This window comes from Nomascus leucogenys, chromosome 22a, assembly GCF_006542625.1.
Source record: "Nomascus leucogenys isolate Asia chromosome 22a, Asia_NLE_v1, whole genome shotgun sequence".
Lineage (NCBI taxonomy): Eukaryota > Metazoa > Chordata > Mammalia > Primates > Hylobatidae > Nomascus > Nomascus leucogenys.
Window position 1 is genome coordinate 130,246,309 of NC_044402.1, and position 18,521 is coordinate 130,264,829.

Here is an 18,521-nt window from a genome sequence, read left to right on the forward strand (position 1 = left end):
GGATTACAAAAGATGAGTTAATGCATTTTAGAGAATCAACCCAGCTTCACTGCATCAGAGCTGGGATACAAAGATCCTTAAAAATAGATAATCAATAAAGATATTATCAAGTTAAAGAATATTCCAAAAATTTAAGTGTCCTGCCTACTATCTTATTTCTTTATATCTTAACTTACTCTATAAGATCTGACAGGCTCATAGAAATACATAAGATTAAAGAGTGAAATTCAACGTAAGTGAATATTAGAGGCAGGGAAAATATCACCTAAAGTCAGAGTGTTCAGAAAAGAGACACACAGACCCTCAGCTCTTCACAGTATCAAGAGGTGAATTTCCAGTTTGGTTCTGCATCTCCCCGTGGGCTTTTCTGACAAGAGAAAAACGCATGCTAAGCATCTTTCACTCCCTATGAGGAGTCCTTTCTTCTGACATGTCCTGGTCGGTCGCTTGCCCTGTCTCCTCCCATCTCTTCCCTACCACCCTGAGTCTTCCACAGGGAGCCAGGTCCTGGCTGCTCCACATGGCCAGGAAGCAGTCACAGGAGCTGGTAGTCAGACAGTAACAAAATGGAACAGGAAGGCAGCTAGGGAGTGGCAGGATCTGGCCTTTTTATCTCTGGATTCCTTTTAATTCCTGAGCAGGAAACAAAAGGATTCGTCAAGAAATGGCTGAGACAAAGGAATACACATCTAGAGACTTGATGCCTGAATAGCTAAAATAGACACACACAGAAAATTAACACTGGCCACTATGCCTGGCTTCAGGAAGCCCTCCAGCCAAGCTGGGATGTTAGCAACATCTCCCACCCCTACTTTTCTACTGGAACTTTTCCTGCTTTCAGTACTGCCAGCAGCCCTTACCCCAGCTAATATAGCCCCAGTGGTGTCCCCTGCCTTTCAGGAAGACTGTCTCCAAAATCACTCTCTCTGTCAAATTTACAGAATGAGGTACCCCAGCTCCAGTTGCTTTTGAAACTTTCATTTTAAAGGACAAGGCTTATAGGAATAGTTTACCCAAAAGGGAGGGAAGCAGAGTTCAAGAATAAGAAAATAGGGTTTTACTAAGGAATTCCAAAGGACTACCTGGAAATTCACATCGAAGACTAGAAGATCCCTCTTTTTTGTTTGAAAGATAAACAGAGAACTCAAGAAATATCATCCACATCTTGAGCACCTACCTTTACATAAATGGTTCATATCCAAGATGAGAGGCAGCTGGGTGGAGGTAGGTGACATATTCAAAGGTTCTGTTACATGCTTGTTGAAATATCTCCATTTCCAGTTGTGATGGCCACTAGTCCATTTCTAGCACTATTATCAAATGATCTTAATAGCACAGACTATTGTGCCATCAAAATGCCACACACACACTGCCCTTTGTATGTCCAAAGAGAATACTGGCCTGCCTTCCCTCCCTCTGGCAGAGTTAGTTGCTCCTTCCTCTGAATCCCATGGCCTCTTATATACAACCCTGTCTTGGGCACTTGTCTAAGCTTTTGTTGCCCCATTCACTCAGAGACCACACCTAAATCATCTTTGCATGTCCAGACTACCACAGTGCTTGGAAAATGAGAAGCATGCAATGCATCTTTTCTAAACTAATACGGAACTGAGTATTTCCCACAGCCCTGCTACCTACAAATATAAATAAATAATTTAAGTTCCTCAATATGGAGACTTAGGAAACAGGTACATCTGTCAAAGGAAATATCACTGGATGAGCGGAGAATGCTGAAAAACAAACATCCTCCTACAGGTAGCTTTAAGTGGTGCTCTACAATTTTTAGGGACTCAGATATCTTTAAGAATCCAATGAGGTTTTGACTGTCTCCTGAGAAGGATGCACAGATACACAAAAGTGCATTTTCAGGAGATTCATGAGATCTATGAAGTGGATCTTTGATCCCTATGACTACCTCAAAACCAAGGGCCCACTGAGCCCAAATTAGGAACTTTTGCCTAAGAGTAATGGTATTAGTTGGCTGGGTATTGAGAATTCCTTTTTTTTTTTCTAAACATGGTATAATGTGTTAGGCTACAAAATACTGTATCTCCAAGGAAGCATCACTATGCCAGTCAAGACAGAAGCATTAGGTAAGTCCATAAAGAATGAAACCCTGGGGACTGTGTAGGGCCAGAGCACCAGGACAGTCTTACTATTTTAGTAAAAGAAAAGTCTTATTCCTCCTTGTACCTCCCAAAGCACCTAGTTATTCGTGTCTTATTTCTCAAGAGAAAAAACAAACAAACAAAGTGAATGCACTGCCGTAGGAACCATTTTCAAAACGAGAATCTTTTCAAGCTAGAAATGTAGAATCAAGGCAACTGAAAGCACGCTCTCTAGAGCTCCCAGGAGACTCAAAGGAGTCATGGGCAGACTGGGAAACCTTCTAATCCAGTTAAGACGTCAATTAGAAAGACCTGCAAATGGTTGATTTCCAGGGTTCCATGGTTAATTTGATGGCTATAATCCTGAAGAAATGACCTCAGCTCCAACAAGGACATTCTCATCAGCCATGGGTTGTACCATTCACCCCTTTGAAGTTACAGTGGACCTAAAGTTATGAGAGAAGCATTTTAGGAGGCCATACATGAAATACCAATGGTCTGGATTAAACAGTAACATGCACTTATAAATTAGACATTTTTAAAAATGTACTGAAACTGTAAGAAAGGATGGTACAAATGTGTACCTAATAAAAGGGATTGAAAAAATAGTAGGCTATGGGCAGGAGAACAGAATGAAGGAAGAGAAAAAGGCACGTATAGGGAGCTAGAAAGACCACTACAAAGGAACAATGGAGAGAGGAACAGACTGGATCAAAATGCAAATAACTTCAAAGAAGAGAGAAGGGATAAAATATCAGATGGAGGTAACAACACGAACCATAAGAAAGAAAAGTGTGCAGGGAAAAATCAGGGTTTCTCTGAGGCAGGCAGGGAGTGTGGATAAAGCTGACAGTCCCCACCTGAGTTTTCTGATCCAAAGGAGAATATTCCAGGGAGAATAACTGTTAGAATATTCCAGGGTGCCTGTGTGTTTGTAAGAATTTAGCAGTTAGAGATCTGAGAATGCACGTTGTGTAGAATTTTAACTGCCCATTTTCTTCATAAACCACTCCAGAAGAAGGGGATTTCAGTGAGGTCTTAGAAATGAGCTAAGTTTGGGGGTCTGAGGCTCAGAGAGAATGGGGGTGGGAAAGGGTTGCACCCCCAGTGGGGATGGGACTGGCAGTGAGCTGCAGGGTAGAAGTCCACTGTGCAGAAGAGAGGAGAACCATGCCTGAGGACAGGAGGCAACATGGGGAAAAGCCTTAAAAGCGGCCCAAAGGGGCTTTCACCAAAGGAAATAGTGACCTTCAGCAGCTTCCTAACACAGAAGCTGCACCCCAGAGATCTGGTTTGGCTCTCACCCCTGAGATCGGCCATCACATCTAAGCAACAGCAAGTTTAAAGATACATATATATCTCATACTTAAGACAGGCAAGCCATAACTGTTTCATGGAAATGTGACTGGAGCAATGAATTTGACTCTTTGAAAATACGAAACATCCAGCAAATGAATCATTCAGGACACAAATGAGCACCTCCGATGCTCCCCAAGAAGCGGACGATGTTAAACAAAGGCTAATTTAGATATTTACCCCAATGCGTGGCATCAGGCAAATAACATATTTGGAAGTGACATATTTAGGGTAAACAGGACAGATAAGAGAGGACAGAAGAGTCAAAATTTGGTGGCAACAAAGGAGGAAAGACGTTGAGGCACAGAAGGAAGAACAACACACTTGGTAAAAAGTTCTATCATCTCTTTCTGCAAAATACTATAAATATTAACAAGTCCGTGGTCATGAAGGAAAACCATAAAGAAATGAACTGTAATAACATGGAAATAAGCCAAATGTAAGTATATACTCTTAATCTGGAATGTAGAACATTCTCTCGGCAATAAACTTTTAAAGAGTATTAGCGTAAATCTGGTGACAGCAACCAAGTTTGTCTCCCAAAGACACAGAAGGGACTCCTCTGCTCTGTTGCATAGAAACAGGAAAATACCTTTGGGCATCAGTTATGTTTATTTTTATTTATTTATTTATTTATTTATTATCCAGCTGAATTTAAGATTTGTGGTCCTTAGTTATGTATGTGCAAACTATTGAGAGTGAAGGGGAAGCAGGAGACAGTCAATTCCTGAAAGTGCCTCAAGCTTCTCTCTAAAAAACAAGCAGGAGGGACAGAAACACAGCGACATAATTCTGAAACTTTACCCTTCCTTTACCGTGGAAGTTTTCTTCCACCCACCCTAGCATCAGTTTGTTTGTTAAATGAACGCCACTGTACTCTTAAAAATAGTCTAACCTAAAATGTATTTGTGTCTGGAGAGTCCAGATTGTAAAAGTAAATTGCTTTAATAAGCTCCTTTTTAAAAATAAAACAAAAGAGCGTTAAGCACATGTCAACGTAGTGAGCACCAGGCTTCCGCAAAGATTGCAAAAGATACATCTTGTTTCTGAAGGATGAAAAGATTTTGTAAGAGAAGCAGCTGGCGGTGTGGAGGTGGAGCTGATTTATCATGGTTAGGAACCCGGCCATCCCTCCCCAGGAAGAGCTCGGGACAGGACTGCTGGCTACCTTTGAAGAGAATAACACCAAAAGATCCTGACCTCCTTACAAAGCCACATAAAAAACCCAGAAAGCCCTAAGTAGAAAATTTAGAAAGATATCAAATTTTCAAAATGAAAAAAAAAATGGTTTATCAAAATAAAGGATGTTACTCAAAATCATTGCTTTCTCCTCATAATCTAAAGTATAATTTGGGGAAAAGAATTCTTTAACATAGTTATTAATATATCAAAGTTTTTTTTTTTTTGAGAGAGTCTCATTCTGCCGCCCAGGCTAGAGTACAGTGGCACGATCTTGGCTCACTGCAAGCTCCGCCTCCAGGGTTCACGCCATTCTCCTGCCTCAGCCTTCCTAGTAGCTGGGACTACAGGTGCCCACCACCACGCCCAGCTAATGTTTTGTATTTTTAGTAGAGACGGGGTCTCACCATGTTGGTCAGGCTGATCTCGATCTCCTGACCATGTGATCCACCCACCTCAGCCTCCCAAAGTGCTGGGATTACAGGCATGAGCCACCGCGCCTGACCTAATATATCAAAGTTTTAAAGATTATTCCCCTAAGGAATAATACATTTCATCCAAAGATAATTTTTCCACAAAATTTTTGGTTCACAAAATGAGCTCAAAATACGTATGAGTTCACAAGATTTCTTCTATCCCAAAAGAATAAATTTACATTAATACTGGAAAATCCATCTTAATTAATCCCCATCCTCAATGTCAATGTCAGTCTAAGGTTATAGTTATGTTACCACCAAAAGTAGTATAAAATATGAACTTATACAGATGCTCCTCAACTTACGGTGAGGTCATATCCCAATAAACCTAGTGTAAACTGAAAATACTGTAAGTCAAAAATGCATGTAATACACTTGACCTAGCGAACCTCATAGCTTAGCCTCGCCTAATTTAAACGTGCTCACAACACTTACATTGACCATCAGATGGGCAAAATTATCTAACACAAAGCCTGTTTTATAATAAAGTGTTGAATATCTTATACAACTTATTGAATACTGTATTGAAAGTAAAAAACAGAATAGCTGTACGGGTGCTTGAAATACAGCTTATACTGAATGTTAATAGCTTTCAAACTGTTGTAAAGTCAAAAAGTCATTAAGTGGAACCAGCGCAGGTCAGAGACTGTCCGAATCTTAAATAAGTATCTTCTGGTACCGTTAAGGACATTTTAAAGAGTAGTGATACTTTATATGTTTTCTTGAAATATTAGCTCCATGTCATACCAAACAGAAAAACTTACATTCAATACAAAATAAAACTATCAAAATATAGAAACTACATCCTTTTAGATAAATCTTTACAGCAGATATGGAAGTAAATAACAGTTACTTCAAATGTATTGGGGAGCAAAATTTAGATTTGATTCTTGACAAGACTTTATCGCACAATTTCTGATTATCTGTCATTCATCCTGATAGTCAAACACCAGTCTGAAGTTAAATGCACTCGTCTCTTTGTCAAGCCATGTTCATTCCCAAAACAAATTTCTCTTTACCTTCTTTTCACCCAGTAAAACTCCTGCTCCCCCAGCTGGACTTCCAAAGATTAAAAAAAGAACTTCTCATCAGAAGAGGGTCAAACATAAAATGCAATATAAACCATAGAGACCTGAGCATTTTCTTACATCCCTTTATCTTCATTATGATATTTGCATCATATTTTGGAGGGTGAGTCTAAATGCATATTTTCCATTTAGCAAAATATTTAGTGTACACCAGAAAAAAATAGAGAAAATGCCCTAGGATAATCCTTAACATTTGTCAATTATTCTTGTACATTTGTTATCTAATTTAAGCTGACCAACAACCCTGAGAGACAGGTGCTGTTAGGAGGATGCCTACCCCATCCTCCTGGTGAGGATGGTTGCAATATACAGTCAGACAGGAGAAGGAATTAACAGCAAGATGCAAGAAGCTGCTTGGGTGCATTGGACTGGGATGGGTAGATTCTAAACTTGAGCTCAGGCCTTTGAATTGAGCTGCAAGGCAGAACATTATGTCAGCATACGAAAGGACCAGAGTTCCAAGTTCCAACCCCAAAGGTACTATATGTTGGATGAGAAACAAAGACAACTGAAAGGACACAGAATGCTAAACTAGGGGAAAGATGGTCCTCTGGGAACTGTCCAAGTGTCCAAGCAAGAGGCAGCGGGTGGGGGAGGGAATACTGAGGGTCTCTCTTTCTGGCGGCCATTTCTACGCCAAAGCAGAGGAATTAGAAAACAACTAATTAGCCGGTAATCCCAGCACTTTGGGAGGCCGAGGCGGGCGGATCACGAGGGCGGGAGATCAAGACCATCCTGGCCAACATGGTGAAACCCTGTCTCTACTAAAATACAAAAAAAAAAAAAAAAAAAATCAGCTGAGCGTGATGGTGCGTGCCTGTAGTCCCAGCTACTTGGAGGCTGAGGCAGGGGAATCGCTTGAACCTGGGAGGCCAAGGTTGCAGTGAGCCGAGATCATGCCACTGCACTCCAGCCTGGGTGACAGAGCGAGACTCTGTCTCAAAAAAAAAAAAAAAAAGAAGAAGAAGAAGAAAAGAAAACAGCTAATTGGACGTGTGGTCGTTTGAGAAGGTTAAACTACAGAAGCAAGTTCAAGAGAGAGTAAAAAGTTAGAAGTGACTGATGCAGGAGGGGTGCTTATGGAGGAGAGGGGCCCAAAGAGAGCTATAATCCCACCAGTTACTTCTGAGTTGGGGGCCCTGCAGTGGCAAATCACTGTGAGGTGCTGTGTTTGAACGCCCCAAGTCAGGCCAAAATCAACTGGGAACAAAGGTTATCCTGAGAGACCAACATCCTACACCTCAAGTTGCCCACAATTTCTGGAAAAAGAAGCAGATGAAAGACTCCAAAAGAAAACTGATGCCAGAGCATTCAGTACCAAAGATCACACACCTGTGATGACTTCGCCAGGGCTGGAACACAGTCACTGGATTCCAGAGCCCATGCCTTTTCCACTTTGAGCCACACTAGAAATATTATGTTAGGGCCAGGCTCAGTGGCTCATGCCTGTAATCCCAACACTTTGGGAGGCTGAGGCAGGCAGATCACCTGACGTCAGGATTTCAAGACCAACCTGGACAGGGTGGTGAAACCCCATCTTTACTAAAAATGCAAAATGAGCCGAGCGTGATGGTGGGTGCCTGTAGCCCCAGTTGCTCAGGAGGCTAAGGCAAGAGAATCGCTTCAACTCAGGAGGCAGAGGTTGCAGTGAGCCAAGATCGCGCCAGTGCACACCAGGCTGGGTGACTGAGCGAGACTCCATCATCAAAAAAAAAAAAGAAACATTATGTTAGAATACAGTTTTTATTCTAAAACCTTACCAAACTGGAAGAAATAGCATTGATGGATAGAATTCAGATTATCTGAGCAAAATTCCCTACCTACTATCTCAACACCAAACCAAGGTTGGGTTGAATCGGATGCAGTATTGAGTAGAAGATTTTGGTAACTCACCAATAAAGTGATTATTCCCCAAGGCAAGCATCTCCTCCAGGAGGACCAGTCCCCCTGAAGCCTGAAGGGGGGTCACACTTCGTCCATCTATGAGGGAGCACTGTTGGAATCCTGTGGCCGTGACCTTCCAGAGCAAAATCAGTGAGGCAGTGGCATCTTGCCGAATCCTGGAAACAAGAATGATGTAAACAGAAAGCTCCTTTCAGAAAAATTCATCTTAGAACCAATCCTTCAAATTAAAAATAAATACAAAGATGATATGTGCATCTACCAAGGTACCAGGAGATCGATGGCATAAACAGATAAGCGGGCGTCCACTACAAAGGCGCACACTCCCACTTGTTCACAGTGTACCACAAAATGAGTCACGGGTAACTCAGCTTTGAGTAACAATTTTGATGAACAGTAAAAGAGTACACTGAGTTTTCTTTCAGACAAATCCTTCCATAGCCACACAATATAAAAAGAATTTTGCTTAAATTTGTCATAAACGTGGACTGCAACCCAACACAGCCACCTGAGTTATGCTGCCAAAATAAGCAAAAGTGTGTCACCCTTCCCCAATACCCCCCCACCCACACACACACACAATCACACACAATCCACCCCCCAATGCTCCAGGCCTCCCCTGGCTCATTTATGGTAAAAAGAAAAAAAAAAAACAAAACACCCCACAGAGAATAGGATGTCATAGAAAGCCCATCAACTCCAACCCCAACCCCAGCTGCCCTCTTGCGCCTTTCTCCTCACAGCCCAATGCTTCAGCTACTAGGAGCTACCCCAACCCAGTTCTTTCTCAGCTCCCAAGCTTTGTCTCCTTCTCCACCTTGGAACTGTGTTCCTAGCCCACATATTACCTCTTCCCAGAGACCCCTGACCACTTCCCAACATCCCAACAGCTGCCCATTCTCCCCAGTGCTCCTGGAGAAGATCACAGTAGACTCTGCACAGATCCGCTCCCCCAGCACAGGGCTCCTGGCGTGCAGCAGGGGCTCAGTAAAGCTTTGTTAAGTGACTAAATTCATGAGGAAATGAAAGAGTAAGGAGCTAGTAACCCCCACAAGTGAATTCAGTGCCCACAGGTCATTCGGCACTCCCATCTCACTTCGTCTGAGTCAGACTCTGCTAATTCGGTCCTGTTCTGCAGCCTAAGGGAGTCTCGGAGAATGGCAGGTTTGTTGAGAGGGAAAAAACAAAAGCATTTAACGAGATAGAAGACCAGAAAATTCGGAAAGGTTTATCAAGGTAAGATAATATGATCTAGACAAGAAAGGGCTGAGAGATGTTTTCATAAGAGTAAAGGAAACTAGAGATCCTGCTCCTAAAACTAGCCCAGGAGGGCAGGGGTTTCAGCTGTAGTGGTTTTGAGCAGTGAAAGAAACGCTTAGGACCGGGGTCCCCCTGCTGGTGGAGCTCGAAGCTGCCTCAGGCTCCACCTCTCCCTCCTCTCCCGATGGGAGCGTTCCTCCTGAGCCCAGGAATTCCCAAGCAGCCCTTCCAGGCCCTTCCCCTGCTAGAGTGAGTTCAAGGCTGTGGGGACCCAGGGTGCAAGAGCAATGTAACAAAGGCCGTCTTCCAAACATGTTCAGGGACTCCATTGTTTAGAAAGCCAGGTAGACAAAAATGGCCACGGATACATGGAAGAGACCTATAGTGCCCACAGGCCCCTTAAAAAGAAGCCAGTGCATCAAACTGGTTAACCAGGACACATGTTCCCAGTCTTCTAAAAATCCCCAAAGACTGGACAGCAAATGCCCCTTAGGTTGCATGGAAAGTGTGGGGAGGGCAGTAGTCAATGGCAACTGAGAAGGATGGGCAGTGGGGGGTTGTCAGCTGGCCTGGAGCACCCTAATACTGGCCCATACCCCACCCCCACCTTTGTGCTCCTGGGCACCTGCTGACTTGAGCCTCATATAAAGCACCACACGTATCAGGTCTCAACCAGCGCTGCTTCCCTATGCCTACTCATCCAGTCCAATTTCTCAATTCCACTTCTCCAGCCTGATGACCCTCACTGTAATTGCCTCTGAAATCGCTTCCTCTGGTTTTCAAATGGCAGGGGACACATCTATCCATGGAATCTGTTCACGATTCTCACTTGACTGGCCACTTACACACCAGGTCCATGGATGGACACAACCCCATATATAGGTCATAGCATCACACTCTTAACAGTTTGTAACTCAGAATTTTCTTACTTGACTGAGGTGTTCTGTGGCACTTCAAAGGACACCAGGCGGCCACCTGCAGAGCTGTTAGAACTGGCATTCCCACAGGCAATATCTGGGATCACCTGGGAAGGGGAAAAAAAAATGACATGTGATTGGGGTTGTTTATAGTATAACATAATATGATAAAGCAAAATTCCATGCTGAATTTCCTTCATCCCTTTTGATGATGCGGGGGTAGGGCTAGAGAGGAGATGAAGAAGTGAAGCCTTACAAACTCAAAAGAAAATGAAATCTTTGTCATTTGATGTTCTGAAATGCAACAGCTTCCCTGAGAGCAATCTACAAATTCCTGGGACTGTTAAAACTGATCGATAGGATATTGCAGGACACGAAGCAGATGTCACTCCCTGCTCTTTTTCCATTCATTTAACAAGCAGTCATTGACCCCTGCACTATGCTTAACCTGATGGCAACCAGGAGGCCAACTTTAAGGACTAACTTACAAACAGCAGGTAAAAGCCTAATGACTAGGCAAGCCAGGCTTCAACTTGCAAAGTGCATGCAGTATCAGGTCTGATGACTCTTCCCTGTGCTGATGGGTCCAGGAGCACAATGCTAAGGCTGGGGAGCTTGAACGCTGCCTTTCTTTTTCCTTGTGGGCTATATCTTCACTTTCAAATTATTTCCCAAAAGTATTATATGGATGTATATTTTTTTAAAAAAGAAGATCAATTGGTGGGGGGAGGACTGTGCTCATCAAAAAGCATATTGCAAAACCTTGAGCTATGTCCAGTGAGATACTCCTGGCCTATTGATGCACTTAGTCCTCATGCCACAATCACTGTCCTCCCCCATGTCAATGAAAATGAAGCAGTATTAAAAGTATTCATCATCACAGAATTAATTGAGAACAATACAGAAACTCTCAGCAATTTCACTCCACAGCCCACACTTCGATCTTATTTTCCAGAATGCCCTACAGTCAAATTCTATGGATAAAGCCCACCACTGATATTCAAAGATGTGAGTATAACTTGTTAAATTTGTATAATGGATGGCTGTTACCCAAGCCTCTAAGGCTCCAAGTAACTTTATGTTTCCAAAGCATCATTACTTCACAGAAAGGGGATAATAATATGCCTCCTGGTTTCCATCAGGTTAGGCATACATATTAACATGTCTTCCTCTGGCACTTTAAATCTGCTTCACAAACAGCCTAAGGAATAACCCATGATATAGGAAGATGAGACATTTCTTTTTTTTCTTTTTTACACTTACCAACTGTAAAATAACATGACTTTAAATAAATAGATTGAAATGGCTGGTTAGGGAGAAATTTTCTTTTAAAGGACACTTCTTTGATAAACTTGAATCAAATCTAGTTCACATGCAAGAACTGAGTCATCCAGCAAAGAAGCATTAACATCATAACTTCAAAGCATTTATTAAAAGTCTGAAATCAGAGCAAGCTCACAGTTTTTTAGGTAAGCTAAAAACATCGCCCTGCAGTCTGAATGTGGCCTTCATAAGCTGTGCGGTAATGCAAAAAAAAAAAAAAAAAAAAAAAAGTGGGTCAACCGGTTAGAATTACTCAAGAAAATAAAAGGAGAAATGCTACTATCTCTTTTATAATAAAGGAAATTTCTAGATGCATTCCTTGACTCTAATACATGCTATGCAAAAATCTATGTTTTTCTCATTTAAACGATGAAACCCATAATAATAATATACCAACACAGGTTTATATGGATGTCATACATATAAAGTATAAGATATAGAATGGAATTATACTCCCCTATGTCACTTCAAACTCATGATTTGGATTTGTTCCCCAACTCTTCTACCCAGCAAATTTATTTTATGCCAACTTCTAGGAGTCTACTGAAAAGACTTTTGAAGAGCTTGAAGATAAAACAGCCAAACTCAAACTCAGATAGGAGAAGTTCCAACAAATAGAATTTGCTGCTGCCAAAATAAATAAAACTTGGAAGTTTCTTTGTCAAATGCATTCTAAAGATATGTCAAAATCATTGATAGCTTCTTCTTTCTAAACCCCATTGAAATACTTCAAGGTACCAAATATAGAAACTAAATGACAACAGTAAAAAAAATAGTTGAGCGTTGTGGTCTGCTGTGGTCTGAATGTTTGCGCCCCTCTGAATTCATGAGTGAAATCCTAACCGCCATGATGATGGTATTAAGAGGTGGGGCCTTTGAGAGGTGGTTAGGTCAGCAGGGCACAGGGCTGGCGAATGAAATTTTGTGCCCTTGTAAAAGACCTGAAAGAGCTCCACAGCGCCTTCCACCATGTGAGGTTACAGTGAGAAGACGTGGGCTGTGAAGAAACAGGCCCTCAGCAGACTCTGAATCTGCCTTGATCGTGGACTTCCTAGTCTCCAAAGCTGTGAGAAATAAATGTCTGTGATATGGTTTGGATATGTGTCTTCAAGTCTCATGTTGAAATGTGATCTCCAATGTGAGAGGTGAGGCCTGGTAGGAGATGTTTGGGCCATAGGGGCAGATCCCCCATGAAAGACTTAGCACCATCCCCTTGGTGATAAGTGAGTTCATGTGAGATTGGATTGTTTTCTGGGACCTCTCCCTTCCCTCTCTTGCCCTCACTCTCACCATGTGACACAGTGGCTCCCCTTTGCCTTCTGCCATGATTGTAAGCTTCCAGAGGCTCAGCAGAAGCAGATGCTAGTGCCATGCTTTATACAGCCTGAAGAACAATGAGCCAATAAACTCCTTTTCTCTATAAATTGCCCAGCCTCATGTATTTCTTCATAGCCACAACAAGAATGGACCGATACTGTGTGTTGGTTATAAACAACCCAGTTTATGGCATTTTTGTTATAGCAGCCTTAACAGACTAAGACACACTCCCAGGAAGGAAAATAAGGTCAGTGATGGAAGGTCCTATGACATGTTCCTTTACATGACTACACTGAGCTGTCTGCCCCAAAATCTAAGATTATCTCACAGAAATACATGTGGATACTATTCCAAAAAATAATTTGATTCATTTTTTTTGTTTACTCTTTTTATACTTATAAAACCATCATACACACAAATGCAGACAGGAATAAGTTTAGGGACACATTTTGCTTCATGATTTAACTTAAAATGCTTTCATTTTTAATTGCTGATACTAGAACCACTGGAGTCACTTTAAGATTTCTGGTTTCTAATGTAAAAATGTACACGATATAACGTTCTCACCTCCACTTGATCCCATTTCATTTCCACAACTTTCTGCCCTGTTTTCGGCTGCCAGGTAGGCAGTGTCACCGTTGCCTGAGAGCGGGGCAGGATTTTGTCAGGCTCCTGAGTAGCAGGGACAGGCTGAAGCTGTCTGGGTGCCATGGATTCGGTCCAGCCAGTGGCTGGGAGACTGGGAAGTGCCTGTTCACAGTTGGGACCTTCATAGCCTTCATTGCAAATGCAGAGGTAGCCATCGCTGCTGCTGCTGCTGCTGCTGCTGCTGCTGCTGCTGCTGCTGCTACAGTTGCCATGGTGACAAGGGTTGCTGGCACAAGGATCTGCAACAAGCTGAAATGAGACCATAAATGGGTCAATTATTCCCTCATAAGAAAAGTGGTGCCATCGCTGGGAAATTAGCTCTGCGTCTCAGAGCGACTGCTCTAATGGAAACGCTATTCCTGTGGAATACACGCCTTAACTACTTGTGCTGTTGCAGGGGGATGTTCACCAAGGTCATCCCAACATTAACCTTACCACAGATAAGAGGCACCCAGCAAGAAAATACAAAGCAGAGAGCAGCCTCCTTGAAATCCAGAACACCCAATAATGTTGATTTCAGGAACCAATTATTTAGAGGAATTTTCTAGGGCAAAAATAGTTAAAACTCATTAGGAAGATACCAACTTTGACATTTTTAGCTGTCAAATGATATTAGGAATCTAAATTGGAATCTCCTTTTCCACATTCTGGACCTTTGCAAGGTTTCCTCATGAGAAAAGACTGCCCAATTTATCTGCCCTGCAGATGCGCTTACCTGTATCTCTCAGTTTCCTAACCGGTCAACAATACTTTTTAAGGTGATATTGTACTATTTAATTAATGACTTCCAAAATGATCAGTTTGCATGACAGTTACTAGCTAGAAGAGACTGTGGTGGGGACTTACGCAGAATTTTATGGAACTTTTTATCTCATTATTTTGGAGGGTGATTACAGAGAAATGTGACCTCTTCCCTCTCCAGATATGGAAGATGAGAACTCAGTCATATGTGTTTAAATTATGTTCATGGTCTGGGGAAAGTGTTTATCTCAGAGTCCTTTGCTGTTGACCTCTGAATGGCCATGTGTTGGTAGTTGGAGACACGCTACAAAACGATGTGAAAAATCACCTGCTCCTCTTCAGATAGCGCAAGGGTTCAGTCATGTTCTCAGCACCTATTCAATTATGATTTGTTTCTGTGACAAAGAGAAAATTAGATCTCCAGCTGATATGCCCCTGGCTTCTCAGGGCTGACTACAAAACAGAATTCAGTACAGAATAAATGACAGAGAAGTGGGACCCTCACTCTCTTGTTAAAATGAGTTCACACACTTAAACATACATGGAGAGAATTCTGAATGGTAAAACAGCTACTCGTTCTGCTAATTATTCCTATCAAGCAACTTCCAACAGACTCCTTAAGGAATATTAAGGGATTTGGGGTTGAATCAAATGAAGCTTCAAAAATACCACATTAATTCTATGCTATCACTTGGCAATTGCTTCACAGAATCTCAGATCAGAGTCAATGGATTTGTATCTGAAGAGAATATATAAACTGTCAATAATTAATTTACAATATTTACAATCTATCAACTCAAAGTAAAATCCAAACTCCTTCTTCAGCACACAAAGCTCTTTCTGGTCAGGCCCCTTCCTCTCCTCCCACAAACCTTCCTTCTCCCTTGTAGCCTCCCATCCTCACCTTGTCTCTCTCCCTGGACTATACCAAGTTGATTCCCACCTTAGGCCCTTTGCACCTGCTGGGCCCCTGCCCGGAACACTTTTTCTCCAGACATTGCATGGCTCTCTTTCTCATTTCATTCCATCCTCTACTCAAATGCTACCTTCTAGGAGAAGCCTTCCCTCACTGTGAAATCTAGAGTAATCTCTTCTTTACCCCTCTCTTACAAAAATGTGAGCTGCATGAATTCAGGGATTTTATCTACTGTGTTCACTGCTCTATTCCCAGCCTGTCCAGGAACACAGGCTGTATGATGGGACTTTAAAAAAATTGTTGGAAAAAGGAGATATGATAGATTGATCAACATTTGGAAAGCAACATGTGATGAGGGAGGGATGTGAACTTCTTGTTTAGTCACGATGTTGTTACCTTGTTTCTGATTTATTTTTAGGAAGGCCTTGTGGAATGGGTGTCACCTCAAGAATCATGCAACAACAAGAAGAATTTTATTCACGTGAACAAAGGAGACATTCAAAGCCATGTTTCTGAAATCAACTTTTAAAACATCTGAGGTTGATCTAGTCACAAATAAGAATTTCAATACATGCATTAAAAAGGCAGAAATACATTTAAACCACAAGGGAGCAATAGAAAAATTAATTCTGAAAGTCCAAACCTCCATTGTGCAGCTTAGAGAATGACATTACTAAGGCAAGGACCACCTATCTGGTGGCCTGAGAGGCCTCACAGCTTCAGCTCCATTGCCACGGCCCACAGCTGACAACCACCGGTCCTCAGAGAGGCAGGGGCCTCCTCAAAAGGGGCGCCGAGCACAGCAAAAGTCCACATTCCAACAGAGAAACCAGTTAAGCACATGTACACACCCTTCCCACGGTAACAGGCACGACATCTACCCTCCCCAAGATGGCCGTTTAGAGTTTTCAAAGAACATTCCACAGAGTAGCTGCTCTTCACACCAACACTGAAATGGAGAAGGATTTTCTGAACCCATATCACTTCTGAGAAAAAGAAGAGCAGAGGGCCGGGTGCGGTGGCTCATGCCTGTAATCCCAGCACTTTGAGAGGCCAAGACAAGCGGATCACAAGGTGAGGAGTTTGAGAACAGCCTGGCCAACATGGCAAAGCCTCATCTCTACTAAAAATATCAAAATTAGTCGGGCACGGTGGTGGGCACCTGCAATCCCAGCTACTAGAGAGGCTAAGGTGGGAGAATCACTTGAACCCAGGAGGCAGAGGTTGCAGTGAGCCAAGATTGCACCACTACACTCCAGCCTGGGCAACAGAACAAGACTCCATCTCAAAAAAAAAAAAAACAGGCAGAGGAGTTGAATGACCTCTCACAGCAACTATACTAGGACACCACATCTTCTGATTTTCAGCCAAGAGTTCTTTCCATAACACAGCACCACAACTTTGATATCATGTTATTATCATGCCAAAAAAATATTCCTGTAGAGAAGGCAGAAGGTAAGGGTTATATTTTTGTAAGCAATAGAAAACAAGCAGCTATTAAATGTAGGCCAATTAAGACTGCCTGAATGCTTTTTTAGAAAAATGTGTGATAATGGTAATATTCAAGGAACACTGATTGAGGACTTACTATGGCAAGAACTGTACCAGGTCTGGGTATAAAATGCTGTTTAAAAAAAAAAAAAAAAAGAACTCTAAATCTGTCCTAGAGAGTTTACATCTAGTAACCTAGTACAAGCACTAAAAGTTTACATCTAGTAACCTAGTACAAGCACAAAAAGCACCTAGTCCTACCTGCTATTCACAATACTTATTTGTGCACCTGCCATTCTGTTGGGTGTTTTACATTTCTTACTTTAGTTCATCCTTACAACAACCCCTTTGGTAAGTACATTTGTACATTTATTATTCTATTTTACAGTTGAGGCTTAACAGTGTTACACAAATGAGTGACTTTTACCCAGAATAAAAGCCAAAGTATTCACTAATATTTTTTTTTTTTTTGAGGTGGAGTTTCACTCTTGTTGCCTAGGCTGGAGTGCAATGGTGCCATCTTGGCTCACTGCAACCTCTGCCTCCCAGGTTCAAGTGATTCTCCTGCCTCAGCCTCCCAAGTAGCTGGGATAACAGGCAACTGCCACCATACCTGGCTAATTTTTGTATTTTTATTAGAGACGAGGTTTCACCATGTTGGCCAGGCTGGTCTCAAACTCCTGACCTCAGGTGATCCACCTGCCTCGGCCTCCCAAAGTGCTGGGATTATAGACGTGAGCCACCGTGCCCAGCCTGTATTCACCAAGTTTTACAGGCCCTCTGTGATGTGCTTGCCCCAGCCTCCCTGACCTCACCTCCTGCCCCTGACCTTCCTCACTGGCTCCACACACACTGGCTTGCTCACTGCTCCTCCAACGCTCCAGGCACTCTCCTGCCCCAGGGCCTTTGCACCAGCTCTTCCCTCTGCCTGGAATGCCCTTGCTTCTCAAGGCTGCTCCTGAGCCACCTTTGAGTCTTTGCTCCAATGCCATCTTCTGATGAGGACCCTACTTAACGGAGCAAGGTCTCCACTCTCTGTCAATGTCAGCTCCTCTTTCTTTTTTTCAATTTTTATTTTAGATTCAGGGAGTATATGTGCAGGTTTGTTACCTGGATATATTGCGTGATGCTGACGTTTAACCCTTCTTTCCTTGCTTTTTTTTTTCTAAAATATCCATCATCATCTCACATAAATTTTAAATTATTTAATACATTCATTTTTTTCTTCCCCCACTAGAATGTAGGCTTTTTGAGGTCCGATTTCTGTTTTCAGTTTAATTTACTTGTGTATCCACAGCCCTAGAACAGTGCCCAGCACATGGGAGCTGCTGGATAAACATTTACTAAATGAATGAATGAGTGAGTGACTGAATGTGAATGATGTTATATACAAGCAGCTGCCAGAGCCTATGAAGTGTACTGCCTTGTTAAATGGAATCAGGATTCTCCAAGGCCCAGTCTCAGGTCTTGAGAACATAAGTCAAGGGGGAGCCTTAAATGTCCCACTGTGGTGTTTTAAAGTGATTAAATAACTTTAAATCTGCTTTAAAAGGAGTAAAAGCTCTGTCGACCTGAGAGGTAAGACAGAACCAGCACAACCTGCAGCCTCGGCCTTGATGAGGGAAGGAAGAGTACAGACCCACTTCACAAGTGGCTTTCAACACAGTGAGCCAAGCCACCTTTCTCTGGTCCTCAGAGAACATCTCTGTGAGCCACTTTGTGAAGCCATTCACCCCAGTGGGAAGTGTCAGAGGTGCTGGTTAATGGAGCTGAGTGGTAAAGGGCAGGTCCCATGGCAA

The 18,521-nt window shown here is 42.4% G+C and overlaps 1 protein-coding gene across 1 annotated transcript in view; it reads right to left on the reverse strand.

The window, feature by feature from the left end:
- The window catches only part of DNER (delta/notch like EGF repeat containing), a 355,032-nt gene that overhangs the window by 220,595 nt on the left and 115,916 nt on the right, over window positions 1–18,521 (reverse strand). The window contains exons 2-4 of the mRNA XM_030803026.1: window positions 13,494–13,823; window positions 10,299–10,393; window positions 8,101–8,267 (exon numbers count right to left, since the gene is read on the reverse strand). Coding sequence (XP_030658886.1) covers window positions 8,101–8,267; window positions 10,299–10,393; window positions 13,494–13,823 — 592 coding nt within the window. The remainder of the gene's footprint in view (window positions 1–8,100; window positions 8,268–10,298; window positions 10,394–13,493; window positions 13,824–18,521) is intronic.